The sequence below is a fragment of the Mytilus edulis genome, chromosome 2 (genome assembly GCF_963676685.1).
Source record: "Mytilus edulis chromosome 2, xbMytEdul2.2, whole genome shotgun sequence".
Taxonomy (NCBI): Eukaryota; Metazoa; Mollusca; class Bivalvia; order Mytilida; family Mytilidae; genus Mytilus; species Mytilus edulis.
Window position 1 is genome coordinate 6,293,705 of NC_092345.1, and position 14,222 is coordinate 6,307,926.

Consider the following 14,222-nt stretch of genomic DNA (forward strand, 5'->3'; position numbering starts at 1 on the left):
ACAAGTAGAAGTAAGTTCTTTATTCAGGGAGGACCACTCCTTCATCAATGAGTAGAATAAATAAGTAGAAGTAAGTTCTTTATTCAGGGAGGACCACTCCTTCATCAACGAGTACAATAAATAAATAGAAGCTAGTTCTTTATTCAGGGAGGACCACTCCTTCATCAACAAGTAGAATAAATAAGTAGAAGTAAGTTCTTTATTCAGGGGGGACCACTCCTTCATCAATGAGTAGAATAAATAAGTAGAAGTAAGTTCTTTATTCAGGGAGGACCACTCCTTCATCAACATGTAGAATAAATAAGTAGAAGTAAGTTCTTTATTCAGGGGGATTACTCCTTCATCAATGAGTAGAATAAACAAGTAGAAGTAAGTTCTTTATTCAGGGGGGACCACTCCTTCATCAACAAGTAGAATAAATATGTAGAAGTAAGTTCTTTATTCAGGGAGGACCACTCCTTCATCAACAAGTAGAATAAATAAGTAGAAGTAAGTTCTTTATTCAGGGGGGACCACTCCTTCATCAATGAGTAGAATAAATAAGTAGAAGTAAGTTCTTTATTCAGGGGGGACCACTCCTTCATCAACAAGTAGAATAAATATGTAGAAGTAAGTTCTTTATTCAGGGAGGACCACTCCTTCATCAACATGTAGAATAAATAAGTAGAAGTAAGTTCTTTATTCAGGGAGGACCACTCCTTCATCAATGAGTAGAATAAACAAGTAGAAGTAAGTTCTTTATTCAGGGAGGACCACTCCTTCATCAATGAGTAGAATAAATAAGTAGAAGTAAGTTCTTTATTCAGGGGGGATTACTCCTTCATCAATGAGTAGAATAAATAAGTAGAAGTAAGTTCTTTATTCAGGGGGGACCACTCCTTCATCAACGAGTAGAATAAATAAGTAGAAGTAAGTTCTTTATTCAGGGGGGACCACTCCTTCATCAACATGTAGAATAAATAAGTAGAAGTAAGTTCTTTATTCGGGGGGGACCACTCCTTCATCAATGAGTAGAATAAATAAGTAGAAGTAAGTTCTTTATTCGGGGGGGACCACTCCTTCATCAACAAGTAGAATAAATAAGTAGAAGTAAGTTCTTTATTCAGGGAGGACCACTCCTTCATCAATGAGTAGAATAAATAAGTAGAAGTAAGTTCTTTATTCAGGGAGGACCACTCCTTCATCAATGAGTAGAATAAACAAGTAGAAGTAAGTTCTTTATTCAGGGAGGACCACTCCTTCATCAATGAGTAGAATAAACAAGTAGAAGTAAGTTCTTTATTCAGGGAGGACCACTCCTTCATCAATGAGTAGAATAAATAAGTAGAAGTAAGTTCTTTATTCAGGGAGGACCACTCCTTCATCAATGAGTAGAATAAACAAGTAGAAGTAAGTTCTTTATTCAGGGAGGACCACTCCTTCATCAATGAGTAGAATAAACAAGTAGAAGCAAGTTCATTATTCAGGGGGGATTACTCCTTCATCAACGAGTAGAATAAACAAGTAGAAGTAAGTTGCAATTCTTTATTCAGGGGACATCACTCCTTCATCACTTATATATTTGTTCAAAACTTATATAATTGTTTGAAATTTTATGTGATTGTTATTTGCATAATGTAAAATAATAATGGGCATTATATTGAACAGTTCAAAAACCACTAAATGTTGACAAATTATTTCTTTGTTTGACTTGGAACAAAAATAGATTTTGGCATATAATTGTAAAAACAATATATTGTTAGAGACTACATATTGGCCATTTGAGTGTCTTATAGTTGTTCGTATTGTTTGGTTGCAGTCTCATTGCATATGTTCCACATCTATTATATTGAATATGACAATTTTGAACAATTTGCCAATTGAGACTGTCTTACTTTCAAATTGTTGATTTTGAATGTTCACATGCTATTCATAGCTTCACTGGTAATTATAAAGTATTCCTGAAAAAAAGAAAGGCCTTTTTAATACATAGCTTGTAAATTTAGAATTAACATTTGCTGTTAAATGTCCAACACTCCAGTGCTATAGATTTATATTTCTTCTTTCCTGGATTATCTTTCTTTAACAATGATAAGCACAGTTTGAAAAACCCAAGTTCTATACAGATAATCATGATAAAATTGTTTTGTTTTAGAAATTGAGTAAAGACGGCACAGTCAGAGATGTACTACAGCAACAATTCCACTTCAATAAAGATATTAGAGCGTTACATCACATTTTGGTAAATGTAGCATTATAACTTAAAAAGCTAAGGGCTATTCCATTAAATAGAATGTACCAGGGTCGGACGGCAATTATAAAAACTCCTGTTGGTTGTTGATGTGTTGAAGCGTTTATGACCAGTGGCCCTTGGTGTTTAGAGAAAATAAGTATTGTTAGTTGTTGGTCTTCTTTTTTCTTGATTGTCGGTTTCATTGAGTTATTTTTTGTTATTTATTATTATTTGTTTTAGCAAGGACTTATGTAACCGATTGTTTTTGTCTCCTGCTCTTATCGTAATATTTAGGGAAACATAACTGTTCCCGCGACTTACGCAGAAGTAGGCGCAATGTTTTATCCTACCTATGGTACCAGTTCCGTAAGTGCAAGAGCTACTTCCCCTTAATGACAAGTACATGGGAATGGCAGACGATGTCAAATTCTATTGAAAATAACATTCGCAGGTTCAAATTAGCCTTGTTCTGAGTCTGCGAGCTTCCAATTTTGCATTCGGACTTTCGTTTTGGTTACTATCTAGGTCCAACGGACATTCAATTTGAAAGAAAATAAGAATTAACTTTGCCGATGTTTTAACTATCATTATGGTCATTTTGAAGCCATATTACTATTGAGATCCCTCCAGGGATTTTTCTAGCATTCCACAGGGTCTGGTATTCAGACCCAGTCCTATTGGCCATGGCAAATACCCTACGTTTTTCCCAATTTTCCAATCCTTTGTCCGTCCGTCATTGTAAACTTTTTTCAAACATCTCTGAGCCAACAAAGCCAATTGGAAGCAAACATAGCCAACATATATTAAGTTAACAAAACAATCAATTTGCAGTTCTATAGACCACAGTTCTAATTTTCATCAGTGATTTTTATAATATTTGAAATGTTTCAAACCCAGATGACCAAATTATATTTTTCATATTTTAGATTTAAAGCACAATGAAGTTTGATCTCATTTCTTCCCTCCCCCTCATTCCCAGGTTCCCTTAACCCTGTCCAACCCCTCTAAATTGTCCAGCAACTATAATGTTTAAATAACAATTCCTTTGGTTGTGGTAAATTAGAATAAAATAAGTTAGATATATTCCAGTTGGTTCTTGTATTATATGAAACGACTTCCTGTTGGTTGGTGTTAAGATACATGGTTCATTCCTCTTGGTCATGGGGGTACTTAAAAATTGCCTTCCAATCCTAGTTCCTCCTTTTTAATGGAATAGCCCTAATGTATTTTTATAACCACACATAAAGTATATTTAACTAGGCTTTCCAGAAAGGTGTTGTTGAGCATTTGCATACCTGGAAAAGTGGATGCCTATTTTGTGTAATCAACTCCTTGTATAGTTGATAACACATGATCCTTCAGTCGGAAAGCTGACCCCGGTTTGACCCCATTTCTTAAAGCAACAATGGACGTCATGTGATTACCATATAAGGGCATTTTTTTTACCCAAAAAGTGAAGCCCGTTTTTTTTAATTCATAGTTTTTTGCATGAATTAAAACTAATTTGCTTTTAAGTGAACATTCTTGAGTATATATATATAAGAAATATATTGATCAACTCAATTAAGGATAAAAATCATTTTTTCTCTTAAAATGTGTCTTTAAAGTCCAGGTGTTGACCAAATTTTCAAGAAATTAAAATCGCAATTTTCTTTCTTAACTTCTCGGGAAGCTATGCTGAATTTAAATTATGTTATGTAACATAACTTGGACTATAATATGTTAAATTTGTGCCACTTAAGACGCTGTAATATGCAAATGTGCCACTTCGATTTGTCGATATTTCTAACGAAGTGGGGCCGACGGTAATTTACGAGCTACGTCCCTTTGTTGGACACTATTATAAACAAACTTTTGTTATATAAAGCACCATATCCTGTTATTTCCATGTGGATATTATTAAAATAACTTTATTAAATATTGATACTAAAGATATGTGCAAAAAAATAGAGAAACACATTTTATCGCTTTTCAGAACTCAGTCCCAGTGAAATAGGCCCTATGATTAGCATATGTGTCCCTATATGCCATAATAGTGAAAATAATTAAATGTTAATTTATTATTCCAAGAGTTAATCAAATATTTATATTTTGGAAAGTATTTTTACTGCTGTAATATTCATGAATAATGGATCAAGACAGGATTAATTGAACAAAAACAGGAATACCTTTTCATTACTGATACCTGGTCCTACCTTTTAAGCTCACCTGGCCCAAAGGGCCAAGTGAGCTTTTCTCATCACTTTGCGTCCGTCGTCGTTAACTTTTACAAAAATCTTCTCCTCTGAAACTACTAGGCCAAATTAAACCAAACTTAGCCACAATCATCATTGGGGTATCTAGTTAAAAAAAGGTGTCCGGTGACCCAGCCAACCAACCAAGATGGCCGCCATGGCTAAAAATAGAACATAGGGGTAAAATGCAGTTTTTGGCATATATCTCAAAAACCAAAGCATTTAGAGCAAATCTGACATTATATGGTCCGAGTACACAGTTATCGTCCCTTGATTTTCGTTGTCCACGAATATAGTCCCTACTGTGGACAGCGTGTTACTTGTCAATTTTTTTTATACCCCTTCCAAATTTATTTATTTATGTTTTATGCCTCAAGTAGCAAGAAGGGGGATAAAATTACACTTTAAAAAAATTTGATTCATGAATTATAATGTAAAGTAGTGATTTGGTCCAGTTGAAAAAGGTCAAAAATTAGCATTTCGGAAGCTGTCAAAAGATTTCAAGCCCCCCTTCACATAAAATTGTCCATATTTTGAGTTAGAGCTGATGAAGTTTTCTATAATTTTGATATAATTTGTCCCAAAAGTAGTACAACACACTGTAAAAATATTATGGAGAAAGCGCAGGTGGGATTTTTTTTATTTCCATTTATTGTCTAAAGGAAGTGCACTACGAAATAACTGTGACCATTAATCAGGTCAAGATCCATCTGCCCTGAAATTTTCAGATGAATCCAACAACCCGTATTTTTCTTCTTCTATTGGAAAAAAATAATAACATTTTAAAAAAACTATGCATTTTTATATTTATATGAAAGTATTTCAGAGTAGTTTCTGTGTGCTAAGTCAACAATTATGTTTTAGATCACAATTCAAAATTAAATCACACTTCATGTCAGTATGAACATGCTTTGAATAAGATTGATTAAAATGCTAGTCCGAAAGAGATTGTTTTAAGTTCAAATTTAGGAAAAGACTTTTTCATTTACTTTTGCATGATTCCTTCATCACAAAAAAAAATAAATATTATTATAAACAATGAATGACTCATGTGTCAGTCATTTAAAAGCAGTTAAGGTTGTGCAAAGACAGTATAAGATTTCCTTACCTTGTTTTTAGTTAAGTCAAACATTTCACTGACTTAAAGAGAATTATTAATCCAGTCAAATATTCACAGCTGAACTCGCCATTCCTTTTCAAACAAACACACTAAATGTGTGTACATTGTGTTTCAGATGTATTAAAGTTGACATCGATGTGTAAGACCAAAAGACTACAATGTCAAAAAATGTCTTTCGTTTGGAATTTAGTTGGAACAGGGTTTCCTAAGGGGTGATAGAATGTTAGACTTTTTAATTTTTTTTTAACTTCCAGATACGTATTATTGATTTTATATAGTTATATAAATCTTTGTTTATCTATTTCACAATTTCGCATGATTTATAAACGACGAAGAAGGAGACACCGGTGTCATATGGTATTACCGCATGGTATTTTGACCCCTGGTTCAGTTTTTAGGGGTTCAAAATACCATATGACACGGGGGTTACATTATTGTTAACTTTGAAAGACGGCCAATTTGACATGCTTATTGTATTATTTTCTTTAATAATAAGAACCATGCTTAAAAAATCAAAAGAAATCTATTTTTGACCCTAATGGCAAGTAAGAAACAGAAAAAAGAAAAATTTCAAGTTGGCGCCGCCATATTATTTTTTCCGCGAAATTAACGCAATTTCAGAATGGCAGGTTTTAATATCAGTCCCATTGTTGACTTAAGAAAGTAGCAACAACGGTCGTTTCTAAGGGCTTGCTTTCCAACTGCCTTGGTATTTTAACGGAAGGATTGCATTTGTATTGCACTGCTATCGTGAAATAGTTCGAGAATTTTTTTTCCACAAGAACATAAATGTGTACTGAAAAAAATTTTCAAGGTTGAAATTTTTAAAAATTGGAAATTTAAATAGGAGGGACAGAAGTGGGTCTGAAAAGTGGATAATTTTTACTCCTGCTGGAAGAATCACATTTATGCAGAAAAGTTATAAAACAGTTCATATTTATAAACAATTTGTCTGATGAATAAGACACAATGATTAAATTTGATTAAGGATAAGAGAGATATTTTAACAACTGTTACCTAATGAGATAACTATTTGTTTCAGATGTATGTTGTTTGTCAACTGAATGAGACTCATCCTTTCCCAACACCCAGTGATTTTGTAGAAGCAATGAAAGTTACATCAACAGACAGCAAATCAGCAATGTTACATGGTATAAAAATTTATAACCTCAACATAGAACATAAAAATCATTTACTTGAACTTCATTAGAAATTGGTATTCCTTACATAGCAACATTTTATCATATAATTTTAAAGTACTTTTCGCAGGATATATTTTATGTTGGGATTCAAAAATTCAGTTGTTGAACTGGAGAGGCAATACCACTGTTAATAGAGAGAAAAAAACAATGAAAAATAGAAAGTTTACACAAAAACTACAGATTGAGCAAACCTCATGAGAACTAAGAATTAATTCTAATGCATCTAGTAAAAATGGACAATCTGATCACAAGTCATATGATATCAAATATGAGTTCACTGTTGTTTTTTTTCTATAAAAGACAACTCTTATAGAAAACTAAACACAAACCCAAACAAATACTAAATGTTTACATGTGTTAAGGCTTTGCTTTACTAGTGGTACATGTTATGTTGTACCAGAGAATATAAAAGGCAGTGATAAGTTACATTGTGATACACTGAGATTTCAATACCGAATGAATTGTAATTTTTGCTTAGTTTTCCTAGACTAAGACATAGTCAGGGTATATAGGAATCCTCATGACACCAGCCCATATGCCTTTTTATGTCCCATTTATGGGCATTATATTTTCTGGTCTATGCGTCCCTGTTTTCGTCCGTTCATCGGTTCGTTCTCCCATCTGTCTCACTTCAGGTTAAAGTTTTTGGTCGAGGTAGTTTTTGATGAAGTTGAAGTCTAATCAACATGAAACATGAGTACACATATGATCTTTTTAATTTTAATGCCAAATTAAAGCTTTTACCCCAATTTCACGGTACACTGAACACAGAAAATTATAGTGCGAGTGGGGCATCCATGTACTGGGGACACATTCTTGTTATATAATGTTTTACACCATAGAATACAAGTTAAGTTGATTCCTCTTTTACCATTCCAGAGTATTGGTACATGTACTTGATAAGTGGAAAAATTGGATTTAAAAAAAATGATATCTTAATTGCTGTGATCACTATATTACCACTCTAGTCTTATACATGCTGTACTATTTGTTTTTTGTTTTACAGGAATATCTATACTTGAGTTGTGTTTGATTATTGCTATGAAACATCTGACAGATATTTATGATGGGGAACCTTTCAATTTTGAGATGGTTTACAGTGGTATGTTATATTTAAAAATAAGTCTAGATATTTTATTATCAACCTTTTTTGGAACTTAAAATTTTGTATATATAGAAGTAAATGACGATTTAATTGTCAAGGAAATACCAATTACTAAATTACAGAAGCACCAAAACACAGAGGAAAGGAAGAAATTTGTGTAAAAGACAATATCTGCTTAAGGTAGATGGGGTGTCTAAATTATAATCCATAGATTTTTTTTTTAAATTTGTCAAAATGTAGTTTATATCATGCTTTTAAAAATAATAATTATAAAAAAGAATTGGTCACAGGGCTTATTTTCATGCTAAAGGTTGTTCAAAATTGACAGATTTTGTATAGATTATGCACAGAAAACCCAATTTTCTGCCATAAAACGAAAACTACCATAGAATTTTGAGATAAAATATGAGAAGATAGCTTTAATAGTATGCTTTCAGATAAGAAAAAGAAAAAATGAAGTCACCAGACCCGTTTTCTTGCTACATAATAAAATAGAGAAATTCCTAACACATTCTATTGTAAAAGTACCTTTATCTGAATTATCTGCCCTTACATTTGAGTTGCCTCCCCTTATGTTGCAAAGTTTGAAAAAAATTGAACAAAACAAAAGTTTCTGTTCCTTTTAAAATACAACTTGAAAGATGATAAAACATCTCATTTTCTATATTGAAATGAAAATTCTTACACATGAATTACCTTCTACACTCAAAATTTGCACATTTTATCAAAGATCTAGACCTTGTTTTCTGGTATTTCAAAAATCCAAGATGGAGGAAGACACCCTATTTAACTTAAACAACTATAAAAAGACATTTCAATTTTTAATTTTTACAAATATTTATATGAGTCAAGAAGTTGGATTGATGAGAGGGAATATCTGATGTTATTGGTTTTTATGTAACCAAACTGGCAGCTGTTGAATATGACAATTAAAGTATATAGTATTTAGTTAAATGCATTTAGAAATTGATTGGATGATTTTTCTGACAAAAAATGCATGCCACCAAATTTTTACACAAATTTTGGGATGACATGTGACGTCATCTTTTAGTCATTCCAAGAGGTCAGCAGCTATGACACTTTCTGTGTGGTAATGTGACTTGTGCAGTCAATAAGATGTTAAGTGTATGTGAAATTAACCTTTATAATGTGAAACATATTTTTCCACATTAACATCTTTATATAGCCTTATCATATCTTCTTCTTTCTTAAAGAATTATTGCAATTAAATCTAGTAAGAATACATGTATAATTGATATCAATATTTTAGAGTATGCAAAGTTTGCTCAGAAAAGATCTTCAATGCAGATGTATGAAAAGGCAGTGGTACTAAAGGTGAGTGAAAATAGTTATAACATAATGATTAGAACATTTACAAATGTAGAATATCAGTGGTTAGAATTGATTAAAACATAAAGCAGATGGGACATTAAGTTTTACCCTAGTCCATCAGTATATCCTTATGAATGGACCAAAATTGGTTGCCATTCTCAACTTTTCTTTTTCCTCAACCAAAAGTAGAGAAACTTATACACACTGCTTATCACTTCAAAATACAGATCAAGTTTGAATTTGGGTAGCATCACTTTTACTTCTCTAGAGTTATGCCCCTTTACAAATGGAAAAATTGCTGAAATTACGTTTTTGTTTTCTTTCTCAAGTTTACCCCAACCAAATGATATGAATCTTATATACAATGCTTATCACCATCAAACTCAAATCAAGTACAAATTTGGGTAGTGTCACTTTTACTATTCTTGAGATTTGTCTCTTTAAAACGTTAGCAAGCACGGGCATCTTCTGTGTCCCCATTTATATTTTATGTAATTTGACCTATAAAGGACCAGTTTTAGTCAGTCAATATTTCACTTTACTCTGATAGCAACAATAGCTGGCAAGAACCATGAAACCTTTAATAACCGTTTAACATGTTGGGCATATATCTTGCCAATGAACACAGATATTCCTGTTATTAACTTTTGATTTTTCTTGCAGGCATTTGAACATTTATTAGCATTAGAACTTGTAAAGTCAACTGATGGTTCAGGAACTCGTATTCAAAAAGAGTATAGACTGATGTCACTTCTGATTCATCCATCACAGATCACAGATGCATTACAAAAATACCCACAATGCCCTACAGAGGTCAAACAGTGGGCATCTACATCAGTCATATGATTTTGTTATTCAGTAGGAAAGGATATGGAAAGAAGAACCGTGCACAAAACATAAACTGAGATTTATACAAATAATATTTGAATACATAGAGCTTGTTCTTAAAATATATGTAAGACAAAATTTTATGGGACATTGTATTTGAATATCAAAACTTGATATAAAAATGTGTTCATCATCTATGAATGACAATGCATCAGAAAACATTATATTATAGAAATGTTCACCAAATGATGTTATATTTATTTTTGTAATAATAAATCCATTCCATTGGTTTTACTATTTTTTAATTTCTTGCATTCCTTGAAATTATTTTGGTCAACCATTTTTTTAGAAATGTTGGTCTGCGTTTTAGGCCTCCTATTCGCCTCTAACAAGTTTTGAGCTTTCATTGTTGGTCAAATCATCTGTTTGGTCTTTGATAAATGAGACATTGTTTTAATTTCTACAGACATATCATCATATTAAAGGCAACGTACCAAAACAAACATCATCTTGTTAAATATGTTTATACACATATATATTGTAAAATGTCAGCTCGAACCACAATGTCAATCTTTCTGGTATTGAGTGTTTATTTGTTTACATTTTTATACGCCTGTCAAACTTTTGACGGGACATATTATGGTTTACAAATGTCCGATGTCCGTCCGTCCGTCTGTCTGTCCGACTGTCCGGCGTAAACATGTCGCACCGTAACTTGAGAACAACTTATCCAAATTCATGAAACTTAATATAGTTGTTTCTTATGATGGTCAAATGATCTGTATACTTTTTGGTGAAAATAAGATTTAAACTTTTTGAGTTACGGTACTTTGTAACTAAAACAGGGGTGTGTTTTTTTTCACATGTCGCACCGTATCTCAAAAACATTTCTTGATTATTGCTTAAAACTTTACACACTTCTTATTTATATTAATCTTAATATCTGTATACTTTTTGGTGATGATTCAAAATTTCATTTTTGAGTTTTTGAGTATTTTGTAAAAAAAGGGGGAGGGTTTTTTTACATGTCGCGCCGTATCTCAAAAACGATTTACGATTTTTACTTAAAACTTTACACACTTCTTTGTTATATTAATCTAAAGATCTGTATACTTTTTGGTGATGATTCAAAATTTTATTTTTGAGTTATTGAGTATTTTGTAAAACAGGGGGAGGGGTTTTTTACATGTCGTGCCATATCTCAAAAACGATTTATGATTATTGCTTAAAACTTTACACACTTCTTTGTTATATTAATCTAAAGATCTGTATACTTTTTGGTGATGACTCAAAATTTTATTTTCGTGATATTTGTAAAAAAAAAAACAGGGTGGGGGGGTTCACATGTCCCGCCGTGTCTCAAAAACAATAAATGGTTATTGCTTAAAACTTCCTCAGAAACTATTTATGATTATTGCATAAAACTTCCACACAAGACGTCGGGCGTATCATGCGCTCATGGCGCAGCTGTTTATTCATACATGGAATAACAAAAACAATCAAAACCAAGGGAAAACAGAGACTCATAAAACCAAGGAGCATTTACAACAACAGTCAAAATAAATAACAAAACAACACAAACTCCAACAAAAACCTGAAGTGAAATCAGGTGCCCCCGAAAACAATTCCCATCAGAAAATCTGATTAACTGCTTATTGTGCTAAACTTCTGTTGTATTTCCCTTCACTTAATTAGTTTTAAAATGAATGTAAGTAAACTTGATACTTTTGCTCAGTGATTTTCATGTGTCTGAGAAGTCCTGCTCTGCAGGTTGATACAGGGGAAGAGAGAAATGACCAGTTTTACTATATAACATTGCCAAGCTAAACAAGGATACTAGCTAGCTGTCACAGAATTATCAAAACATTTGGATACCAATTGTACTGAAACAGATAAATATATGTCCAAATTTTTCTGATGTTAGACAGTTAGAGGTCAACACTGAATCAGAGATGTCTACATAAGATACAAAATATAAAAAAAAAGTCATCAACATGTAACAATATACCACACTATACTAGTTTAGCAGTTTTTAGTTCCCAATTTTTTTTGAAACGGTATACATTCAAATTAAAAAGATTAACCACACCAAATCAACTGTTACAGCTTTACCTAAGGAAACAACTGTTATTGATACGGATAAGGTGTGCACTGAAAAGTAATTATTGGCTAAAACAGTTAATAAAAAAATCTGTACAAAAACAGCACTAATAAGATTGTTACACTAACAGTTCTGTCGAAATCAGTACAGAATTTATAGAATTAGTAACTGTACAGTTACTGTTTAATTAAAAAATAATTGATGCAAGTTATACTTTATTGTAGTTTAACATGGGTAGGAATTATATCAATTATTTCGATTCTGATTAGGACAATTAAGGTAATTTCTTTGTCTGATGTGTATAAGTGTAGATCGTTTGTATAGGCTCTTCCATGAACCTCCCTTTTTTGATTGTAAAGAATCAAATGACTGACACTATGATTTTTCAGAGGGAGGAGTTTGAACGGCCAACATGAACGGTTGTCATTTCTAGGTCAAATATGTCAATTTTGGAATGCAACACATTACAGTCATAATAAATGAATTAGTAACAACATGTGCATCATTTATGAGTTTGGAAGTGTTTTAAGTTAATGAAATATATTGAATGCATACCAATTTGATAAAATTCATTATTCTGCAGTAGTCGATATACGCATGTTCAAACAAATTTTATTGGATTTAGAGCATGGGTTTGTTCACAAAACGAAAGAAGCATGTCATATTAGAATACTCAACAGTACTGAATAAATAGAAAGTATAAAATTATAAGTTTTTAGTCTTGCCAACCGTACTGATATGTAAGAGGGTAAAAATGTTTAAAATAAATCAGATTTGATTCCAAAGTTTAAAGAAACTTTAACCACCAGATTTAAGACATTTATTTTCATGCCCATCATGTCATGTCATGTCAGAAACTGACTACCATTCTAAGGCACCCCCCAGTATTGGGTGATATTCTAGTTGCTCATTCTTTAGTTTTCTATGTACTGGTTTGATGAGGTTTGTTTTGCCTCCTACATTTATTCTCCCTCTCTTATAAAAAGTTTTGGATAAGGTAGGTAACCAGGAAGTTGTTTTATAGCAGATTATAATCACCAATTTCACTGTAACTTTGAGATGAAGAACAGCAATTAAAGTAAAGTCCTTTTAAGTTTTTTATATAAGAGAACCATTTTCCCAATCGAGATAATAAGTACCATAAATGGTTTGTATAACTGATCCTTACTAAGTATTGATTGTTTTTATAATTAGTATAAATCATAATGAGATTTATATATAGCACTTGTGACGCCACTGAATTCTAAAAGCATACCAGAATCAATATGTATAACACTTTGGTGACATATGACCAACTTTAAGTAGGTTATATGCACTCATCTAGGTCAAAGACATGATCTACAAGACCATTACAAACAGTTCTGAAAACATTCTCTTGAAACAAAATACTTGGCCAATTGTGAAATTATAATTCAGGAATTGTAACAAAAGACCCTTTACATAGGGGCACTGCTTCATTGTAATTATTTGACATTGAGGGCTTGGGTTATACAACAGCTTTAGGAAAGTGGAACACAATTGGTTAGATCTGAAGTTTATCATGTGATGCCTTAACTTTTCATCTTCTTTAAACTACTTGATTACTTTTTATCAATCTGGCTGAAAAAAGGTATGGAAGATCCTGTAATTCCTATCATGATTATGAAAGGTCAGAGAGAAAAGTCAAAAACAAATATGTCCAGATGGTGACAAATACTGTCTTTGTTATCCATCCTGCAACACTCTATAGGGACATAGATACCTTTGTGTCCTTTTGTCCAGTTTTGTAAGCGGCCTCATGTTGACAAGTCAGCAATGTCTCTGAAGTAACAACTAACAGGCTTTTATTTGAACTTGGAATTATTTTTAATTATGGAATTTGCTTGATTTCTTGTTATTGAAATTTTCAATAAATTCGACGTTTATTCTGTACTGAAATGTTCTGTGCTGCGCACAACACTTTCTATTACAAAGAAAATAATATTTTTCAATAGAATGTACTGTGACGCGCACAACACTATCTAACCAAAATACATTGTATGGAAAGTGTTATTAACTGCTCAAAAGATCATAATACCAAATATAATGATGAGTACATGGAATTTATCA

The 14,222-nt window shown here is 32.2% G+C and overlaps 1 protein-coding gene across 1 annotated transcript in view; it reads left to right on the forward strand.

Annotated features, from left to right (window-relative positions):
• The window catches only part of LOC139511353 (origin recognition complex subunit 4-like), a 33,785-nt gene extending 23,462 nt beyond the window's left edge, over nt 1-10,323 (forward strand). The window contains exons 9-13 of the mRNA XM_071298003.1: nt 2,135-2,221; nt 6,609-6,717; nt 7,775-7,870; nt 9,144-9,208; nt 9,869-10,323. Of these exons, the coding sequence (XP_071154104.1) occupies nt 2,135-2,221; nt 6,609-6,717; nt 7,775-7,870; nt 9,144-9,208; nt 9,869-10,051 (540 nt within the window). The 3' untranslated portion in view covers nt 10,052-10,323. The remainder of the gene's footprint in view (nt 1-2,134; nt 2,222-6,608; nt 6,718-7,774; nt 7,871-9,143; nt 9,209-9,868) is intronic.
• Nucleotides 10,324-14,222: the final 3,899 nt, after the last annotated feature.